General features: G+C 36.6%; 2 protein-coding genes across 4 annotated transcripts in view; both read right to left on the bottom strand.

Annotated features, from left to right (window-relative positions):
- Positions 1 to 21,618, bottom strand: part of LOC129576963 (zygotic gap protein knirps-like) — a 114,250-nt gene that overhangs the window by 40,512 nt on the left and 52,120 nt on the right. The gene's annotated exons all lie outside the window — the stretch shown is intronic.
- On the bottom strand, positions 1,516 to 21,311 carry LOC129576958 (eukaryotic translation initiation factor 4 gamma 2). Of its 3 annotated transcripts, XM_055463193.1 has the most exons (9): positions 21,197 to 21,268; positions 20,551 to 20,769; positions 8,017 to 8,279; positions 7,264 to 7,887; positions 6,916 to 7,127; positions 6,526 to 6,774; positions 6,392 to 6,458; positions 4,730 to 6,043; positions 1,516 to 3,340 (listed from the first exon to the last, which is right to left on the bottom strand). In XM_055463193.1, exons 4-9 carry the CDS (start codon positions 7,735 to 7,737, stop codon positions 2,969 to 2,971), a joined length of 2,688 nt encoding a protein of 895 aa, XP_055319168.1. In that variant the 5' UTR covers positions 7,738 to 7,887; positions 8,017 to 8,279; positions 20,551 to 20,769; positions 21,197 to 21,268; the 3' UTR covers positions 1,516 to 2,968. The 3 variants fall into 3 exon arrangements, with proteins under 3 accessions (XP_055319168.1, XP_055319167.1, XP_055319166.1); XM_055463192.1 differs by lacking the exon at positions 20,551 to 20,769 and having other exon boundaries at positions 21,197 to 21,311; XM_055463191.1 differs by lacking the exon at positions 20,551 to 20,769 and having other exon boundaries at positions 21,125 to 21,269.

Here is a 21,618-nt window from a genome sequence, read left to right as displayed (position 1 = left end):
ATTGGAAAAAACAACACTTTTGATATGATACACACTGGTTTTTGAAGTTCCAACAGTGAAAAAAAGACATGGAAACGGAAAAGGAACTCTATAACAGCAGACTAAACGAAACGAAAAAAAAACGGTACGGATTTAGCTATTAAAGACTTAAAGACATTATTCACGCGTTTTTGTAACGTCCCTACAGCCAAAAGCCAGAAGAAAAACATAGTCATTTTTTTCTGACCGTGTTTTTGATTAAATGAACACAAATCACTGCCTTGTACATATTAGATTTTTTTCTATGTTTTTTTTTTTAAGTTTTCGCTTCTAATGTAGTTTAATTTTATATAATATTCGGGTAAAGTGAAGCTCCGTATGATGCACTCGACGTCACGGCAGTTTTCGGTCATTGTCTATTTCGTGTTGTAGATTTTATTCATCTTTTTTATCGTTTATGCGATTTTTTTCTTTGCCAGTTGATACTTTCTCTTCCGAAAAAAAATGGTTGAAATAAATGGTTGTGTATTTCCACATTATGACATAGAAAAAACGAAAAATACTTGGCATTGGAAAACATAACTTGCTTAATCGGGCAGTTGTAAAAAATGTGTTATGTGTGTGTATATTGGAAATGTGGAAATGTCAAAACTGCAATGCGCTTTATACGTGCGGCCTTGATAAAATCGTCCAATTGATAAAGCCCCTTTCGAAATAGTTGCAAATTCATTTGGGCTGAATTTCGACGATTCATCGGCAAATCAATCATACTGCATCAACTGATTTTCATTTGGGCACACAATTTTCTTTTCTCCATTTTCTAATTTTCTTTCGAGACATTTTTTTCTTCTTCTTTTTGTGTGCCATTGAGAAAGTATTCGATATAATTTCCTTATCATCTTCTAAAAGCACTCACATTTCATTGGAAAATCTACATAAGTCTTTAAAATGTCAACTGCATATTCAGTTTGGACACAAATTTCACTCATCAATCATCTTCATTAATGTGTTACATAAATGTATCATATAATATTTTCTAAGTCATATCTCGCTCTATTTTCGTTCTTTTCTTTGAACATTGTCGTGTTCAATTTACGGGCGATGTTTTCCAATTTATTTTTTTTTTTTGGTTTGGTTCAAAGAAACATAAGCGAAATATGTGTTTGTTTGTTTTTGTGTGTGTTTCGTTTTTAACTCTGAATCGAGTACAGTCCACGCATTTATTAAAAACAAATCCTTACGATTTTCTCATTTGAATTTTCGATTGTTAAATACTCTGTTTCTTTAAATATTTTTCAGCGCCGTTTGCGTGTTCCACCCATTTTGAATGTGGTGTTTATGGGATTTCCATGTTGCCATTTGCTATCGCCCAATGCAAAGGCTCATGCGTACGTTCTCTCTGCCACTTTCTCTTCAAAAAAAAAAGAAGAGAAAACGCTGTCACACTCTTGAAGAGAGTCTCTTCTTCTCCTCTCTAAAGTGTATTTCATGGGTTTAGTAAGAGTCCATTAAATATTTTTCCAGTTAATATCCATGTTTGTTTTATTACATTTTCTTTATTCGGTTCTTGATGTTTTGTTTGTTTTTTTTTTTAAATTAAAATTCAAACATACTTTGAACGATATATATGTAAAACTGGATGTAATCGGTCGGTATAGCTATTGTAATGCATAGATTTGCGTTTCCTTTGCTAAAACATAAAACAGATTACCGGCAGACGTTCTTTCTTTTTTTCTGTATTTTCGGAATGAATATGCTGCATTGCATTGGAAAAATGGCATTGCGTCCTGCAATCCATTCAGAGAAATAAACCAAAAAAAAGCTACCCGCCGGTAACCTTCTGCTCTCGGTTGTAGTTGTTTTTTTTTTGTTCACAAAACTGTGCTTTTTTGGCTGTTATATTTTTTTTCTTCTGCGTAATACAATCCAGATGTAGTCATAAATAAATGGTTACTTCTTTCGTCAGATTTTCATTTAAAAAGAAAACAATAAAAAAACCAAAACAATTATTCAGCAATTTGTGTATGTAAACTTGGAAAGTGATCGGACAACAAAATAATAATATATAATAGAGAAACAGAAAGGAAAAAATTCAGATGAAACTGATAGCTACGCATTTTACAAGGTGTTGCTGTTATTGTATGCTATTGCTGATATTATTCTTTGTTGTTTGATTTTATACAAATGACTTAATGCTAATAATTATTCAAATATTTGCATTGCTATGAGAGTTGGTTGTTTTTTTTTATTTCTGTGTTTCTTCTCTTTTTTTTCTGTTCATTTTAAATTGGTTGCTGGTATTTCGGTTTCAACTTGTATTGTAATGAATGTGTTGTTGTTTGCTGTTGCTGTTTTTAAATAGATTGATCATATTGTTTGACTATTTCTTCAAAAAATATAGGTCTTTTCCATTGAATACACACATTTTAACTATTTTTGTTTTATTTTTTCTGAGTTTTTGAAGACTTAATCATGAGTTGCATTTTGCCGAGTTTTTTTTTGTTCTTGTTTTATTTATTCCAGTTTTGCATGTGTTTTTTTTTAAATGTGAAAATTGGATAAATTCTATAAAAAAACATTCTATTCCATTGATGGAGATGATTGGATTGAGAATATTTTTTTATCACCCTGCTTTGCTCTCTATTTACTGCCTGGTTCATTGTCCGAAGACTGATTTTAATACAATTTCGTAAGATGTTAAATTATTACTATATTTCATTTCGCATCGATCTTCAAAATTCTTTTAGGTTCTTGGTTTCTCATTTCTTCATTTTTTTTTTGTTTATAATTTGATATTTTTTTTGTGTTTGGTTTTACATTGATTTTGCTGTTTTTTTTTTCTAGTTTCGTTATTATTATTTTTTCTTCTTTTTTTTTGTTGTTGTTGTTTATATTCAATTAATATGTTAAGACTGTTCGTCACGTCCCAAAAAATTGTTTTTGTTTGAATGAAAAGAAAAGAAAAGAAAAGAAAAAATTACATCGCCGTCTACTCATCTTCATCATCTTCTTCTTCTTCGGCCTCCTCCAAGTACGTTAGATAGGTGTTTACTTGGAATAGGGCCTTTCCTTTGCCGGGGTACACATCGCTTAAATCTTCTTTCCATCGCATGTACGACTCTTCTTCGATCACATTGTTGTCGTAAAATTCACTAAACCAACGCAATAGCATGCCTTTGGGGAAATTGTAGCTGTAGCAAAACACTTGCATCGCAAATATGGCGACCAGCTGCAAATCACCATTGCCGTTGAGGAATGCATTCAGTACGGGACAGTATTTTTTCAAGAGCGTTAATTCTTTGTCAATTAGCGATTTTTCCGGTATGACATTTGGATCAATTCCTTCAGCCAATGTTGTTTCCTGCACGCGAGATTGAAAAAAAAAGAAGTAAAATGGCGATTAATCATCAAATTCAGGGCGTTGAATCGATTACGTTGAATTGACTTGAATAATAATCGAAACAAAAGAATTAAATAAACAAAAGCAATTATTCGATTACACCGTGTAACAAATTTCAACTTTTTCTTCTGCACATGAGAAATTCCGATTGCTTGTTTTAGAGGACCAAAAACCAAGCACTTTTGCATCATTAGTTTGTTCGAAACCACGTCTAGACTTTTTTTTATCGACACATATAAGACAAATTTCAGGCCAAAATGAGCAAATCACAAACATGAGCTTCGGTTTGACAGGTAAAAGCAAATAATTTCTAAATTTTCTGCCTTTCAACATCTAGTATGATCCTTTACAAACATTTTGGATACTTACATGACCAAATCGAGTGATGTTTTCACATATTTCTGGCCGCATATTTGGTTGGTTCGAATTCGACTCTGAAAGAATCGACTTTTGGCCAAAAATCCTTAAGTATAGGCTTTTCAGGGATGGTCTCTTGGCGCAAAGTTATTTTTTCTCGAAAATATGGGAAGTCTACCCAGACAAAAACTCTCAAAATTGACTTTTCGAGGTACCTCCCGAACAAAAGTTACGTTTTTCATGCATTTTGCTATGAAAATAACATTTTTTGTTCGGGAGGTACCCCAAAAATACACTATTTGGATGAGTTTCTTAGTAAAAAATTAATTTTTTCGAGAAATATTGGGAATCTTCCCACACAGAATCTCTTATAAATGATTTTTGGGGTACCTCCCGAACAAAAAATGATATTTTCATAGCAAAATGCATTAAAAACGTAACTTTTGTTCAGAAGGTACCTCGAAAAGTCAATTTTGAGAGATTTGGTCTGGGTAGACTCCCCATATTTTCGAGAAAAAATAACTTTGCGCTAAGATACTATCCCTAAAAAGCCTATATTTAAGGATTTTTGGCCAAAAGTCGATTCTTTCAGAGTTGAATTCGAACCAACCAAATATGCGGCCAGAAATATGTGAAAACATCACTCGATTTGGTCATGTAAGTACCCAAAATGTTTGTAAAGGATCATACTAGTTGTTCAAAGGCAGAAAAGGTAGAAATCATTTGCCTTTACCTGTCAAATCGATGCTTATGTTTGTGATTTGCTCATTTTGACCTGAAATTTGTCTTATATTGTCGATAAAAAAAAATCTAGACGTGGTTTCGAACAAACTAATGATGCAAAGGTGCTTGGTTTTTGGTCCTCTAAAACAAGCAATCGGAATTTCTCATGTGCAGAAACATGTGTTGCACGGTGATTATTTCATAAGATATTCTTAGAATTCAAACTAAAACCCCAAAGTCGTAATTGCTAACAAACAATCGATTACATACCTGTGTGACGTATTTGAGAATGACGTTCATCAGTGCGGTTACAAAGCCCGGATCATTGTAGCAAACCGGTTCAACATTGTCTTTAATCCATTTGTACAATGATTGTGGATTTGGATCATTTTGAATTTGCTTCTGAAGTTCACCTTGCAATTTTAGTAACGGATACAGGAAACTTAAATTACGATCTTCGAGAATTTCGGCCATACGATCTTTAGTGCGATCCGCTTCGGGCAATGATGACATCAAATTCACTTTGCTCTCGTTGAAAATGTCGAGCAAGCCCTGTTTACCCAATGTCTTATGCAATTGTTGCAACACAAGCAAAAACAATGGATAATGAGCACCATTTTCTGTGTAATTTGCCACATCGGCCAATTTGCACAGTTTCACAATGACCGCACGGCTGAGCAACGATGCAACGAGTGTTGTGATACGTGGCACTGGACTATCATTCATGCCATTGATCAGTGATTTGAAGCTTTCCAACAGGGCGTTATTCTGGAGTTTCCCTTCTTTTCTGAGACAGGTCAAAAATTCAACGACACGATCGTACACAATGTCCGATTTGTCAATGATCTCATTTAGAATGGATGTCACCGAGTCACGCATAAACTTATCGGGAACTTTGAGCTCAAAGAATGCGGCCAACACATCGTCCATATTCTTTTCATTATCATCGGGCGATGTGACGGTCAACCATTCCTTAACAAATGTGAGTACACGTTTGAGAATCTCTTCTTTGTTTGGACCCTTGTCCTTCTTCTGTTGTTTGGGTTTCTCTTGCGATGCCGATTTGATAACCACTTGATCTTTGTTCAGAATATTGTTGGCCGATTGGGGTGATGGCACCAATGGTACTGGTGCCGCATTATCATTTGCCGACGTTTGATAGTTTGCATTCGGTGAATTTATATTGGTTGAATAGTTGTTGCCGCCGCCGCCGCCGCCACCGGTGCTGCCCGTCGTTTCGACCGATGATGCACTCGCTGGACGCGGTTGCTGGGATATCGGCAATTGGGCCGATTGTCGATTGGAATTCGTTGCTTTATAGAGTAAACTATTGATTTGCGGCCGGAACGTGTCAAATGTCTCAGACGATTGTTGTTGTTGTTGTTGCTGTTGCTGTTGTTGCTGTTGTTGTTGTTGTTGTTGTTGTTGTTGATTGGTTTGAGGCGAAATGACACTCTGTTTGAATCGTGGTGGCAACTGTTTCACCGCATTATTGTTGTTGTAATTGTTGTGCGGATGCGGACTGTTGTTATTGTGCTTATTATAACGATTATGATTGTTATAATGGTTGTGGTTATGATTTCCCTTTAAAGACGAAGCGGAAAAAGAAGAAGAAAAAAAAAACAAAATAAAATTGCAGAATTCATTTTGCGTTCAGTTAGGTGCAACGAAATTGAAAATTGAACAACGATCAAGTGCATCAATTATATATGGTTCAGTTAGTTCGTTTATGTGACATGTAATTTGAATATTTGCATATATGTTTATTGGCACATTCTAGCAATTCTCATATCTCATAATAGTCCCATCAAGAGATTGCCGAGAACATACAATTCGTCCGGATTTGGGCTTCTATCGCTGTATTTCGTTTCAAATGCAGTATATTCTTTAAACATTTCATTGAAAATCCGAAAAAATTTGTCGATTACTTACCATATTATTGCGTTCGCGATTGGGATTATGGCGGTATCCACCGGGGCCTCCACCACCCATAAGATCTCTGTATAAATTCAAATTGAATCGATTAGCAGGCTATATAAATGGGTGGAAAATGTGCTTAATCTTACCCCATTCGGTCATTATTTCTGTCCATATTTCGATCCGAATTACGATCGATGCCACGACCATTACCGCCGTCACGATGATCACGGTTATTGTAATTACCACCGACTGGCGAAGAATTGTACGATTGGTTCATATTGTAAATGTTATTCATGATGAGCGGTGAATTGTAGTTTGAATTCGGTTGATAGTTAAATTGTGTTTTACTCATCCAACTGTCACTGTCACGGTCAATGTTGCGCTGATCCCGTTTGCTGCACGCACGGACGCACGCACATACAAAAATAAGTTGTTGTTTTTTTCGTTATTAAAGCAAATTATCAGAATTACACACAAGAAAGAAACAGGCAAAAAGCAATGCATGTGAAATGGAGTAATGAAATTGATTAAATTACCTGGGTTCGAATGCATTGAACCGTGTGTCGTCATCTGGACGCAATTGCTGCATTGGCACCGGTGCCTCGGTATTTGCTGATTTCCGTGGTACCCAGCCATTGCGTCGCAATTCGATTAAGTCACGTAACATAAAACGTATACGCGGCGGATACTTCGCTGATTGGGAACATTGATCTATTCTTTCAAAGTATTGGTCCATCAAAGTTTTACTCTGTGCAAGTGGAAACGAAGGGAACAATTATTAGAAAAATCATGGAAACTCATTCGAATTCGTTTCAATTGAACCGAAAAATTCGCTGAACTAAGATCAAGAAAGAGAAAATGTGGACCGGGCCGTTGAGCATTACCTTTTCTGAGTCCACAATTTTTCCACATGTCCGAACGATTTGACTGAGGCATTCCATATTCTCGCAACGTTCTTTTTGCGTGATCTGGCTGGAGGTCGATAATAATTCCTTAATACACTTGTGCAATATTTTGTCGTCCAACATATCGAGTGTGAAGAGTTCGGCAATGAATTTAACATTGCCGAGCATCTTTTGTTTGGCAATGTATTTACGTTCCTCCTCGTCGAGCGGATCATCGCGTAAGTTTTTGCCATTCTGTGTCGGTGATGTATTGCTATTGGCTGTGTCTGCAATTGGTGGTAGCGCATGGCAATCACTAGACCGATTTTCGAATTTGTCACGGCAAACCGACAACAATATACTCAAAAATGTACTATTATAACTTGGTTGGGTATCGGTTGGCTTTTTATTTTTATCGCTATTTTCAAAATTTTGAGCTTCGATCGATAGTCTTTTGCACAATTGTGCATACATACGCGAATATTTTAGCTCATCTAAAGCTTTTTGAAATATTAATAGTATAACACCTTTCAATATAACTTTTGAACCAAGCTCAATTTTCAGCAATTCATCACTTAATTTTTCAAAATTTTCCGGCGTAAGTTTGTTGAGAATACCGCGAACCTGACAAGAAAACAAAAACAAAGGAAAAAAAACATGACCGATTAATGATGTTCAAAGGTGCAAAGGGAAAATGCAATCAAAATGGTTGAAATATTAAGAAAGAGAGTCAACTAGGTGGTGGAATATTACCTTTCGGAAAATTTGATCATTTTTGGCCTCTTGTGTGAGTCCATGTTGTGGTCTCAATGAAGGAGGAATCCAGCGTCGAGATGCTGCGGGGGGGACTGGTGATTCCCTCCCCGTGACACGAGACTCTGGCCTCGTTTGCGTGATGGCTTCCGTCTTGTTTAGTAGCGGTATACCGCAATCAGACACGTGCTCCGTCAGTCTACTGAATGGAGCGTTTCTTCTATTTTATTTTAGTTTATTCACACTTTTTAGCGGCGTACAATCTGTAATCAAAACAAAGCAAACGGCAAATTGAGCATGGACAGAAAAATAAAACCAAACAAACAAACAAACCAATTTAATTTAATTACAAATTTGCTTTGTCATGTAAGCAATTGATTTATTTTCACTACAAATAAAACCGCAACCGATAATAAAATTCTTAATGATAATAGCAAATTGTCGTTGAATTTGTGTGGTGAAAATTGTGATGTGATGAAATCAAATCAACTTATTTGAGAGCTACGAACTCTGGTTGAAAGCCAAAAAGTCTGCCGTTCCGTGTGACTGAACTGTTTCAACTGAATTCAATGAATGCGATTCAAGCGTTGCATACTCATTCAAAGTCTAAACACTCGCAAAAATCTGACAAGTGTCCAGACGACGGATTTTATGAATACGCATACGCCGAGGAGTATAATAACGAAACGAGAAAAAAAGGGCAGCCACTGAACGATAGAGAGAATTTGCATATATACATATAATACGCACAAACCGAGTGAATAATCCGACAACGACGACAACGACGACGACGACAATGACTGAAATTCAAATTGCTCGATAAGTTGTTGAATTTTGGCCCGTCTCAAGTCTAGACGATATCAATATTATATTAAGAGTGCGAAGCGGCGTCACTCTCTTTCACTCATCCAGTTAGAGAGACTAAGGCCGATTCCTTTTTTTTCTCCACATTTTGCCATTTTTATACTACTCTAATTTATAAGGCATTTATACACACGATTCGTGTTGAGTATATAATGATAGGCCGTGTATACGGCATTTAATGCGTGTATGCATTGGTTGACGGTGAGTGTTCAAACTGTTTCTATGATATCAGCACATTCTTTTTATTTCGCGGTTGACGCTTGTCTGCATTTGAACATCGAACAAATTATGGCGGAATACGGTTCAAAGCCAAAATAATACCGTCATCATTATTTGTGGAACTGTGTGTATTGCTGTGTGAAAAACACACCGGCCAATGCAGTCGCTAATGTAACAAAAATTAACGTAATAAATTATTAATAAAATGCAATATCGCGGAAAAATGAGGTCACGCAAGAATATGAATGCAATTTGCAGCTGATGGTTATTTTATATGTATTCTTCATCACTCGTGTTTATACGGAGCCAATGCTAATTTGTTATTATATCTTAACTCGATTCATTTTAATCGCATCAATAATTGAGTAAAAAAAAATTGTTGTTAACCAAACCAATAATTTGAGTTTAACCAAAAAACGAAAAACCAAAATTTATGAAAACCATATAGCACTCAAAATGAACGGGTTTTTTTGTTTGTCGAAGCCACTAATTATATCAACGGGATACACATGGGCCAATGTGGAATTGACCGCAAAATATCGCGACATTGTCGTCAAAATTAATTTGCAAATGTGCCACTAATTCTCACCATGCACGCTCATGTGTGGTTTATCAATTTTTATACTTTTTTTCTTGGTGTTCAAGTGTAAAGGAGGAAAAATCAATGAATTAAAAAAAAATAACATGAAACGACTTGAGGTTTCAATGCTAACGAGAGGATTCTCTCTTCAAAACACACAATGGAAGTCTGATGCAAAGAATGAACTATGTTGCTTTACGATTTGAACTATAAATTAAGCCAATATGTTCTACAAGAACAAATGCTCTCTCTCTCTCTCTCTCTCTGTCTGTCTGTCTCTCACTCACTCGTTCTCTTGTTCTCTTCAATCCCAAATCACACTCATACAGTCTGCATGCCATTGACTTTTATTTCTTCTCAAGTACATATATATCGTATTCGGCGTTTTCGGTTATGCGTTTCGAAATGTGTGTTCACACACAATGGAATACCATTGACGCATATACACGAAAAGACGAGCCAGAGAGCGAGAGGGAGAGAGAGAGAAAAAACACAAAAAACCATTTTTAGATAGATATTCTCGAGTCGATGGCTATACACAGCACTACGCACTAAGCAGAGAGTGTCATGTTGTTTCGAGCCATGAAGAACATCCAGAGCAAAGGAGAGTAGCAAAAGCCAATGAACGTGTAATACGCAGCAGCCTGTACGGTTTTGATATTAAGGCACTGACGCTTCATAAACACATGCAAGCAATTCATGCGTCACACCCCATACAAATGGGTCAACGAACCCTCTGATTTTTGTACGTGTATGTGTGCTGCTGCTGCTGCTGCTCGCTGCTGACATTGGTGTGTTGCCGTGTGCTGTTGATGACCCAGCCTTTTAACTATTTTTGCCTATTATCTTCGGCTCGGACCATTTCTCTTCATTCTTTTTTTTTTCTTTTTCGTGGAAAAACCGCAAAATTATGACGAAACTTGTGAAAGCAAACGACAAATTCACGCGTGTGGGCTACCGACGACAAGTACATTGCAATTAGATGGCATCTAGTTTTTGGTTTTTTTTTTCTCGTGTGTTTGCCGGCTAAAATGCATGTACACAATTAGATTTTGCATCGATGTCAGAATGCACGCTTTGTGCCAACTGCGTTTAAGTCTTGCATGATTTTCCTCTTCGGCGGCGGCGTCGTTGTCACCGTCTAACGAGCTATCGATTGACACAGGTTTTTTTTTTTAGAAAAATAAGAAGCAAGTGACACGCTGTCACTGAAACATACAACATCGAGCAGAAACTGCAAAATGGTAAAGTCAAGCCAATGCATAAATAAAATTAAATATAAATCGGTATAATGCGCGGTATGTTCGACGCTCTTGAATTTTTAGTTGTGCGCGATTTACACCGGGATACTTTGTTTCATCTTCTTCTTTTTCTGTTCTCTCGGATGTGCTTGTCTCTCTCTCTCTCTCTCTCTCTCGCATACACACACACTCGCTCGCTCGCTCGATCTCACGTTTGCGACGCGATTCGTCTCGAATTTATTTTTTTCTTCTCACATTTCGTTACGTGTTTGTGTGTTGGAACCGTAAATACGTCTCTCGAACATTGAACTGACTGTAACTGTTATTGCGTTGTTAACGCGAGCGCGCGAGAGTCTCCTTTGTGCTTTTCGTTCATCATTCCTTTTATACACGTATGTGAAATGGGTATACTGTATTGATAGAGAGAACATTCGACGCCGTAGCACTAGACATGCTGCTTTTTTATGTACACACACACACACACACACAAACATTCCAAATTTATTGTGTCTCTAGGTTCAGACGGGATTTTTTCCGTCTATTTTCTTCTTCTTTTTCCCTTTTCAATGTTGGAAACAAGTCATTCCCTTTTTAGATTTTCAAACAGTTTTTGCAACGGAAAGAAATAATCCGAACACGGGAAAAGGCACGAAAAATGTGTTTTTTGGGCGAAAATCGTGGTTCGTGATTTAAAAAAATTCAGTTTGACATAACAGTTTTTTTAGCAGTTTGACATAGCAGTGTGTCAATAAAAACCGTAACAATCAGAGAATGAAAGAAAAATAGAAAGAGCCAAAGTCATTGACCTTGCACCTAAGAATTGGTCACAGTGTATGATTCGCTCATTTGTGTCATTCATTATCGCGTATTATGGATGGATTTTTTTTTCCGTTTGCTGTTCTTGCTCTTTTTACTCGGTTATTGCTGTTGTTTGGTTGGAAGAACAAAAGCAAGGTGAAAACACTCTGTTGCTTTTCTTGAGATTGTATTAGCTCACTCAGTGTTCAATCAACAATAAAATATTTCCATGAAATTGCTTCGAAAAGTGTTCCCAAGAAGCCAAGAGCCACACAGACGAAACAGACAAATACGAACCCTATACGAATGGCGGCGATTTCTGTTTCTGTTTACTTGTTAATTCATTCGCTATAATTTATTGCATCAGAAATGATTTGCGGCAGGCATCGTCGCCATTGTCGGATTATATTCAACAGCAACGACGCCTTAACAAAATGCGAACATTTTCGCAATGAAAAAAGAATAGCGTCGAGAAGGAGTGGGAGAGAGAGAGAGAGAGAAAGAGAAATTCTGTGAATGGGATATTCAAAAGAACATGTTCGTAAGCGGTCGCGTGTATTTGAAGGTCGGTCGTTGTTGTTGCGCTTTGCCCACCATCCCGAACCATTCGAATGCAGTATCATTTAATTTGCTATAAAATGCCTGTGTATATGCTCTGCTCTGCTCCAATACTCGTCTAGATGGGCTAGAGTGTGCCTTCGCATACGTCTATGCCATCATCTGATTTGCGGCTCAAAACCATTCCCGATGATCACCGCTCAGCGGTGTTAATAACCTCGATGGTTATTACACCATGTGATAATTTGGGCGTCGACATCGGCCAATCAATCGGTGTTAACCGAAAACATTCTCTATTTTTCGGCGTATTTTTTTCCCGTTACAATAAGCACTCATTTTGGTGGCACAAAAGTGGTCTTGATCTTGATATTGGTCCAGATTTAGAATTTTTTATTGAAATGCGCATTTCAGAACGAAACACATTCAATTGATGCGTAATATTATTTGACGTAAACATCACAATAATTGTTATTCGTTTAACACATTTCGACGTCAGTTCTTTTTTTTTTCTGTGTATGCTTTTGATGATATCGTTATTTGTTTAGCTGCTATCGATTCTGTCGATTTCACAATATTCTTCACATTCCCAAACGCAATCTGTCGAAACGACGCAAATTAAAACAAATGCCAAAACTGTTCGTGTTAAAAGTGCACAACAAATTTGCCAAGCAACAAAGTATGCACCGTTTTTTTTTCTTCATCATTTCAACTGCGAATGTGGATTACAGTAATGAAACAAGTGTTTTGCTTGAATATGAAAAGAAAAAAGAGGGTCAAGTTTTTGGTGTGACCTACATTTCGAACATTTTTCGTGTCGATTGTTTATCTTATTCTAGCGCAACTCAGTCGCTTTCCACCGCTACGCGCAACACAATCCATGTACTAGAACGAACAATTGTTGCCGAGATCCATGGCTGTGTACTTGTGTGAGTGTGTGTGCATTGAATGAAAAAAAGAGGTGTAAATGTACAAAATAATCTAGTGAAGCGATTCGCTTTCAGAGTTTCGCATCGATATGGAATGAGAGCGAATATGACTCAAGAAATACCACAATGTATTTCGGTGAACAAAATGAAATATTATGCATTCCAAATTACTCAATTGTTCCAAACACACAGAGACCAACCCACAACGAAACGAACAACAACAACAAAAAAAAACCTTCTCAATTCAGAATCATTCAGTTTGCCATTATATAATATTTAAAACAAAGAAAGAAAGAAAAACACGAGAAAACAAATATGGGGAAGGGGAAAATCGATTGAAACAAAATGCAAACTGACATACTAATTACGAATGCGATTTCATTGCTGTTGAATGTCGGAACTATTCGTAGTCGTTAATTCTAAGTAACGGCCTTTCAACAGCTGATTTTTCAACGTGATTTCAATGACACACCGAAATACACAGTCGTCGTGCCGTGTGTCTGTCGACCGAATACCGACAGCTCCGAAAGTAAATGCGATAAGAGAAATTAAAACATGACAATATACTTTCTTTGTCAATTTGTGTGCCAAATTGCAAAAATTTCTTCATTGTTTTGATAAACAGTTTTATTTGCTGTTCATCGTTGTCGGTTCTTTTTCTTCTTCGGCTTTTATATCGTTTCAATGTATGTTTGCAACGAATGCACAGCAGCAGCAGCAGCATCGAGTCAAGAAAATTAAATCATGAAGTGCATAATGAAAACTGCATTGCATTGAGGCGTGCTTTGTTCAAGCGTTTGAACGCAGAAGCGAACGTGAATGCAAACACAGACACACAACCTTATGCAGTATTTGGGTCATGATCGTGTGCATTCGCTTACAAATAAAATGCTTCCATATGTTGTGTGCGATGTGTGTGTTTCTCTCTCTCTCTCTCTCTCTCTCTCTCTCTTTCTTCCTCTCTCTCCGTCTATCTCTCTCGTTCTCTGTTCGACACACACTTAGAATATCATATGATGAGCTTGAAGTTTTAATTTCAACTTATAGAAATCATTTTGAGAATGAAACCAACACACACTGATAATAAGCTTACTTTGAGCAAAATTAATGTATCATTAAGAGAATGTTGTAATACTTCCTCACATCGTAGCAAATCGATTCCAATGCAAAATCGATGAGAATGAGAATCAATTTGGACGAACGAGGGTTAGAGAGAGAGAGAGAGAGAGAGAGAGAGAGAGAGAGAGAGAGAGAGAAACAAGGCTGTCATTAAGCATGGAGATAGAGACGAGAAGAGCTCGTTTAGAAAAACCGGGTCAAATCGACTAATTAATTGACTATGCGCTCACACAGTGAATGAGGCTAAAAGATGCGCAAACCAGAAACAAATTCTTATCATCATACAGATGTGAATGCAGATTCATTGAATAAGTGACTTATCCGTTACGGTTTGGCCCAATTCCACAGAAAGGAATGGTAGAGAAATTAATTCGATTTTTTCCATAAAATGAATTCGAAAACTCAATTACATCTTGGTATGTATCGGCGTCACGTGGCACTTCATTTCTTTGGTTTCAATTCAGTTGAATTTGTCGATTTATTTTTGATTTTCTTTCAATTAGGAATTCGTAGAAAATTTTCTTGATCACAACGGAATGAAATTTGTTTGTAAACTTCAATTCGTCGGTAGTCATAAATTATTTTTAATCAAAATGCCACCAATTGAGAAGCATTGAAGTGAGTCGCAATTGAGCAGACGCACGTGTACGTTGTTATGGAAAACACTTGGCTCGTTTTGAAAATGCAATAAGTGTGCAAGTGCTTTAGAGTCGCAAATCTCACTGCTGTGTTGTTGTATACCGACGAATAAATCGTGTGCTGTCGCAATAGCAAAAAAAATGGACTTGGAAAACTCCAGCCACGAAAACACGCGCTTATTCGATAATGAAAGTTAAGAATTCATGGTGAGATGCACATAAAAACAGTTTGAGAAAGAGAGAGAAAGAAGGAAACACACACACAATGCATGGACACGTGATATTGGAAAAGCGTGTGCTCTATTAAACTCACCACACGATATATAACTGCGTATAAAAGCTCGATATCAACCGAGAATTTTTGCGTATCATTTTAATGCGATGTTGTTTCTTTCAAACGATGCGTTTGACAAACAGAAGAAGAAGAAAAATATCAAACATGAAATAAATTGTTGTTTATTCAATTCAAAATGAGTGTGGGGCGGGTTGTTTTCCCGATTCATTACTGTGTTCTCAAAGTTTGGAAAATTTTCCAAGCATTTTGCCAACTGAATTGTTGACTATTGTCAATGATTGTACAAACAAGTTTTGTGTGTGCGTGTGGCATATAAATCTCAATCTCTGTCTGTTTTAGTTTGGGCCGAAAATTCAATTTGCAACATGTAATTTGCTCGAAATAATATGCCGGAATGATGAATTTAATATATAAAGAGGATTTTATGTACACTGTGAATGCAGCAACACACAGTTGACAGTATATGCAAAATACGCCACACTGAGGAAACCGAGAGACAAAAAGGGAAAGAGAGACAGAGGGACAGAGGGACAGAGGAACAGAGGGACAGAGAGATCCGATATGGCACATGTGAATGCAGGAAATAGGTTAAAGTCATTTTGAGGAGTTGCTTTCAATCGATTTTCGTTCATCCTCTATCTCTCTCTCTCTCTCTTTCTCCCCACAAATCGGTTTTCCATTAAATTTTCTGCAGTTTTTTCTTGCTCGAATGTATTCGGAGCTGCAAGCGCGATGTTACCTTGAGGACACTATATTTGTGTCTGTGTGTGTGAGCTTCAGACACACAAATGAATGGCACCACTGCTTATTTAAATAATTCTTCACTTCATTTGGTGTATGTGTGTGTGTGTGTGTCTAAATCTTTTAGGTTTCTGGGTTATGAACCTCAATTTGTACCAATTTCATCATCATATCGTGCACACAAACACAGTATTCATGCATGCATACATGTGTGTATGTACTAACTGGACACGTTATTTCAATGTTTTTCATAACGTGTGTCCAACAATGGAAATGATCAGGAATGTAAAACACCAACAAACGAACAATCCAATACCGAATTCACGGTGAATATGTTTTCGAAATGGCGGATTCGTTGCTTGAATTCGGTTCGGTGTTTGTTTCGTGACCATTTCAGCGATTGCTTTATATGGATGGGTTTGGTTGAGTTGGTTGAAACTCAATTCTCATTCAAACAATTAGTAATAAATATGTATAGAATTGTTTTTGCTTTGGTTAAGTGATCAAAATTGCGGAAATCTGATTTTCATTGCATTAGAACCGATCGAAGTAACAAAAATGCTTATGCTTCATTACAATATCATATACATCGAGTACAATTTCGATATATCGACTTATGATGTTTAATATACATTCCATTTTTTTTCTTTGTGTTTTCAATTTAAAGCTGGAAATGCGATAACGTGATGAAAGAATTTATGTGAATAAAAAAAAAACCATCGAATAGAAGCCCATATTTATAAATGGCATAAGCGACTGAGAAAGAGAAAAAAAAAGTGCTGGCATAATTAATTGAAATACATACGAATGAAATTGTGTCACAAAACAGAAATAATGGCGCTTGCGCAAAGATGCATTACACGCGAAATACACAAATTCTGTGGGTTATGCACACACTGAGAGTATGTTGGTCGTGCTACACGGCAAATAGACAGCCAGCAATAGTCTATCAATGATTTCAGTCTCTCTATCCCTCTCTCTGTATAGCTGACACACACAACAGCTTATTTTTTGTCTCTCTATTCTTTTCGATTCTGGTTGCCGTTCAATTTAGCAAACCAAATGGAATGGGCCACAGTGGCAACAAATATGAAACAAACGAAAAAAAAATTCAACAAAATATGGACGGTTGAAAACTTGAAAGACATATATAGCCTATTACTTCGGCAATCGTTTTTTCTTTTCTTTGTTGACTGTCGGCACACAACCACCATTTTTATGAGACAATGTGTGTGCAGACGACGACGACGACGATGACGACAAAGTTGATGGATTCTGAGAAATGAATTGTTGTTGTTGAATGGCGTTTTTGCCAAATCAAAGTAGGTATATATATACATATATGCGGCCAAGTGCACCGACACTGGCCAATCGATTCGGTTTCGCATTTTATTCTAATTAAATCACACGAAAAATTGTTTGTGTGTATCGTTCGATTCAAAATCGCTCGTGTAGAGCGGCCACGAAAGAGAGCGAGCGTGGCGAGAAAGAGGTGGTAGGGACAGAGGATGGATTGTGGACTCGTTTTTTTTTTTTTGAGTTTATGGGGTTGGTTTTGACATCGAATCAAGCGCGCGCGAAGCAATGTTAGCATGTTCGTGCTTAACATGTTCGTGCTTAACATGCTCGTGAAATACTATGTACATGTATCTTCAGATGCTGGAAAATAGGTCGTCGAATTACGATGTGGTGCTTTTTTGCTGGCAGCTTGTTGCAAAGGACGTCGAATGCCCTCTTTTTATATGGCGTCAACGATTTTTCTCTCTTCCTCTCTCTCTCTCTCTCTCTCTCTCTCTCTCTCTCTCTCGGTGGACTTTTTTTTTGTTGTCTTCGTTGCTTCTCGTATTTGCTCTCGGTATAATGATGGAAGAAAGCGAGCAAGAGACACACGTACACATGCAAAAACGTTGCTCTACTTCCTATTACATTCACTTCTTTGATTGTTTAAATTAGTCCAATCGAAAAGAAATGTGTCAATGAAAACATGGGCGGAACCCGTATACAACACCGAGTGCATATATTAACCGTTTATTTTTTTTTCGGATGATACAATCCATTGTTGGGAGGTAGTCATCGTGATAAGGTTACGGCATTTAGCAGTAAATTGATTATGTATTTTGGTTTGCTATTATTGGGTTTATTGTACAAACAATTAACAAATGTACGATATGAGCTATCAATGAATGAAGAAATAAATTTGATAATGCTTAACTAATGACCTGGTCAAATCAAGCGATTTTAAAAAACAAAACAATGAACGAAACCACATTCATTATGAATTGCACATTGATGCGCGGATTTTGCAGTGCAAAATAACCCAAAAATAAAACAATCAATGGAGATATGAGAAAGAATAGAACTCAGAACAAGAAGAAGAAGAAGAGGCAGCAACAACAGCAAGAAAAAAAAACATACACACAAAGAGTTGTTTCATTAATTTGATCGGCTATTTCCGTCGCCGTCAGTAACATTTTTTGTTCCCTCATGTCTTGTGGTTCAATTCAATTCACGAATTTTCTATGAGCAATATACAGAGAGACGAAAATGTTAATCACAGTGCAGCGCACAAGGAGGCTGACATATGGGCAACCGATTTAATTCACATATATACATATGATAATACAAAAAAGCGATGTTTCAAAGCCGCATGTGCATTTCTTCATATATATTCATTTTAATACAGCGAAACCGATCATGTTCCAAACAGAAATTGAAGCGAAAAGGAAATGGGAATGAAGAACGTATAGTTTACGGGCGAGGGGGAAGTGTGTGTGTGTGTGTTTTTGTATGAGCGGTGTCGGTTCGGTTCTCGGTTTTTATTGTATTGGACACGAGCGAACAATATTCGTTCAGGTTTTTTTCATGTTAAATTGATACAACACACACACACACAATAACACAGCAATACCAATGAAACGCGAAAAGCAACGTCTCTCAATGCGACTTGGTATGCTTTACATCGCCCGTGAATATTGGACGCATAGAACACACTCATGTGTTTGTCTGCAATGAAGCGAACGGAGTGTATGAAAACTCATACAGACATAAATTAACCGAATATCACAATTGAATCATTCCGAAGCGATATATGTGACGCATACGAACACACATACAAACACAACCGAACACGGAGATAGAGAGGGACGTGTATACACACATAAACACACACTCGCCTCAAACACACTGATTCACCGAAATGGTATTCTTTTCCGAAAAATTTCTATTCTTTTCGAGAATTACAAAATTTCCAATAATTTGTAATAGCTCAAATATTCCCCCAATCGTGATTTGATGTGATGCATTTGATTTGTTATAGCATTGGAATAGAGAGTCAGAAAAAAGAAATATCCGCCTTTATCATGATTCCTTTTGCGTTTCGAGATGCTCTCATCTCTTTTGCGTGCGGACAAAGAACTTCTGTCGGAATAAAAACATGTTTCATCGTTTTAACTGTTTTTTCTCTCTCTCTCTCTCTCGGTCGCTTACTCGATCGGTCGGTCGGCCGGTTGGTCGGTATAGTTTCGCCATTTGTGATTTCCACTTTGTTCCTTGTACGCCGTGTGAATAGATAATTCTATACACTTATGCATACGACGTGTCTGCATTGTGTGTTTTTATTCTTCACATTGCCGAACGTGAACAGAGATTCCAAGCATCATATTGACGGCTTTATAATACATAATTTTTTCTTCTTCTTCTTCTTCTTCTTCCTTCTCTAGCTCTCTCTCTCTCTCTCTCTCTCTCTCTCTCTCTCTCGCTCTCGCTTCAATTTATATAAAATGTTGTATAGTCGATTTGGTTTATGTCGGGAATTGAAACCCAATGGCGAAATGTGTGACTTGGAATTTCGAACAATACCTAATGAATCGTTTAATCATATTCCAACGGAATTCAAAAATGAAAAACTTATGCGTATATAATTATATTATCACTGGCCGCTTTTCTTTTTAATCGGTCGACTAAGTTTTTTTTCTTTCCTCTACTTCATGTGTAGAGTTGAGAGAGAGAGAGAGAGAGGAAGAAAAAAAGAAAGAAAGAGAAATAAAACAACCGATTTACTTGCTTCAATGCCTCGATAAAATGTGTGTGCGGAACTATTTCGCATATTTTATGCAATTATACGTGTTTTTTTTTCGTAGTTTGGAATCGATTAAAAGTTTCACTGAAATTGCTCCCTTCAACTTATTCGCAATATTCAACACATTCACATTTCTTCTTTTTTTCACTTGGCGGTAATTCTTTAATTGAAACTAAATTCGAACGCAAAAAAAACAATGACGACGACGTTGAAGCGACAGCAAAAAAAACGCATTCGCGAAAAACGAAAAGAAAACGGAACGGATTTATAAAACAAAAATGATTGCTCGGAAATTGTATGTATTGAGAGACATTGGTTGACAATATCAAGTTCATCAACACCCATCCATTAAATCCGATTTTGTCATTTGGTCCGACGATGGTGATGATGATCGGGTGGGAAAAGCCCAAAATGTATACGGTTTTCGACAGATGAAATGTAGAATTTTTTTTGTTAAAAAAAATATATTTAACAAACCTGTTCAAATTGTCTCAGTGTGTGTATGTGTGTGTGTGTGTGTGTGATTTTTTTTCTTTTAATTGTAACGTGAAACTGTTCACTTCAATGGAAATTTCTCGATGGCAATGAATTTCTGGTGTATGTATATCAATGTCGCAAAACAAAACGTAGCTCAAAATGCATATATATCCATTATTCTAGATTTGTATAGTTTCGCTTCGAAATAGTTTCGTTCGCCTTTTTGGATAATAGATAATAATAAATGACACAAGAATTTTTTTGAGCAATAAAAAGAAAATTCGTACGTCGATACTTTTAACTAGAAAAAAAAATCACGATAAGGAAATAATTTTTTTTTTTCCCGTGTGGAATCTATGTCTTGCTGCTATTTTGCTCTCTACTTCTTTCTCTATATATATTCTTCCTCGTTTTTAAAATAAAATTTATGGGCTGATTTGGACGCGTTTTGTCAAAATGGAAACAACAATACTTTATCGATTTTCAACAAATTCGTAAAATCAATTTTCATCAACTTCAAATCGCTTTTTTTTCTTTGCAGTTTTACTTAAAAATTACCAAAAAAATTTCTTACAAAAATAAGCAGTATGAACGAATTTCAGAAAAAATTTCTTTGCTTTTTGTATATATTGAACGCACTACTTACAGGCCGCGATGCTTTTGTTTCAGAAAGACTTTCTATATTAAAAACTCTCACTTATACGTCGGATGTGTTTGCTGCTGGTACAAATGGTTGAACAATGAACAATGAATGACACACCACCATCGAGTGTTACACGATGCAAGATATCCGGTGCAAATTATCATTGATCCAACGATAGTTTAATGGGGGCGACAATGTACAATGCACATTGCATTCACGTTGATTTTGTTCGCCGAATTCATTTAATGGATCAGTAATTTTAAAATTAAATTTTAAATTAAAAACAAATACAGAAAAAAATGTGTATTTGCTTCGATGTGATAAAAAAAAAAGAAGTATTTCACGAGCTTGTTTGCGGTTTCAAACCGATGGCGATAAACGCAGCTAGTGACATCTAGTATTATTTGTATAAAAATCGGAATGTA

Source organism: Sitodiplosis mosellana, unplaced genomic scaffold (genome assembly GCF_009176505.1).
Source record: "Sitodiplosis mosellana isolate CC-2019 unplaced genomic scaffold, AAFC_SMos_1.0 Smas_scaffold_6191, whole genome shotgun sequence".
Lineage (NCBI taxonomy): Eukaryota > Metazoa > Arthropoda > Insecta > Diptera > Cecidomyiidae > Sitodiplosis > Sitodiplosis mosellana.
This window is presented reverse-complemented; position numbering and strand designations above follow the sequence as displayed.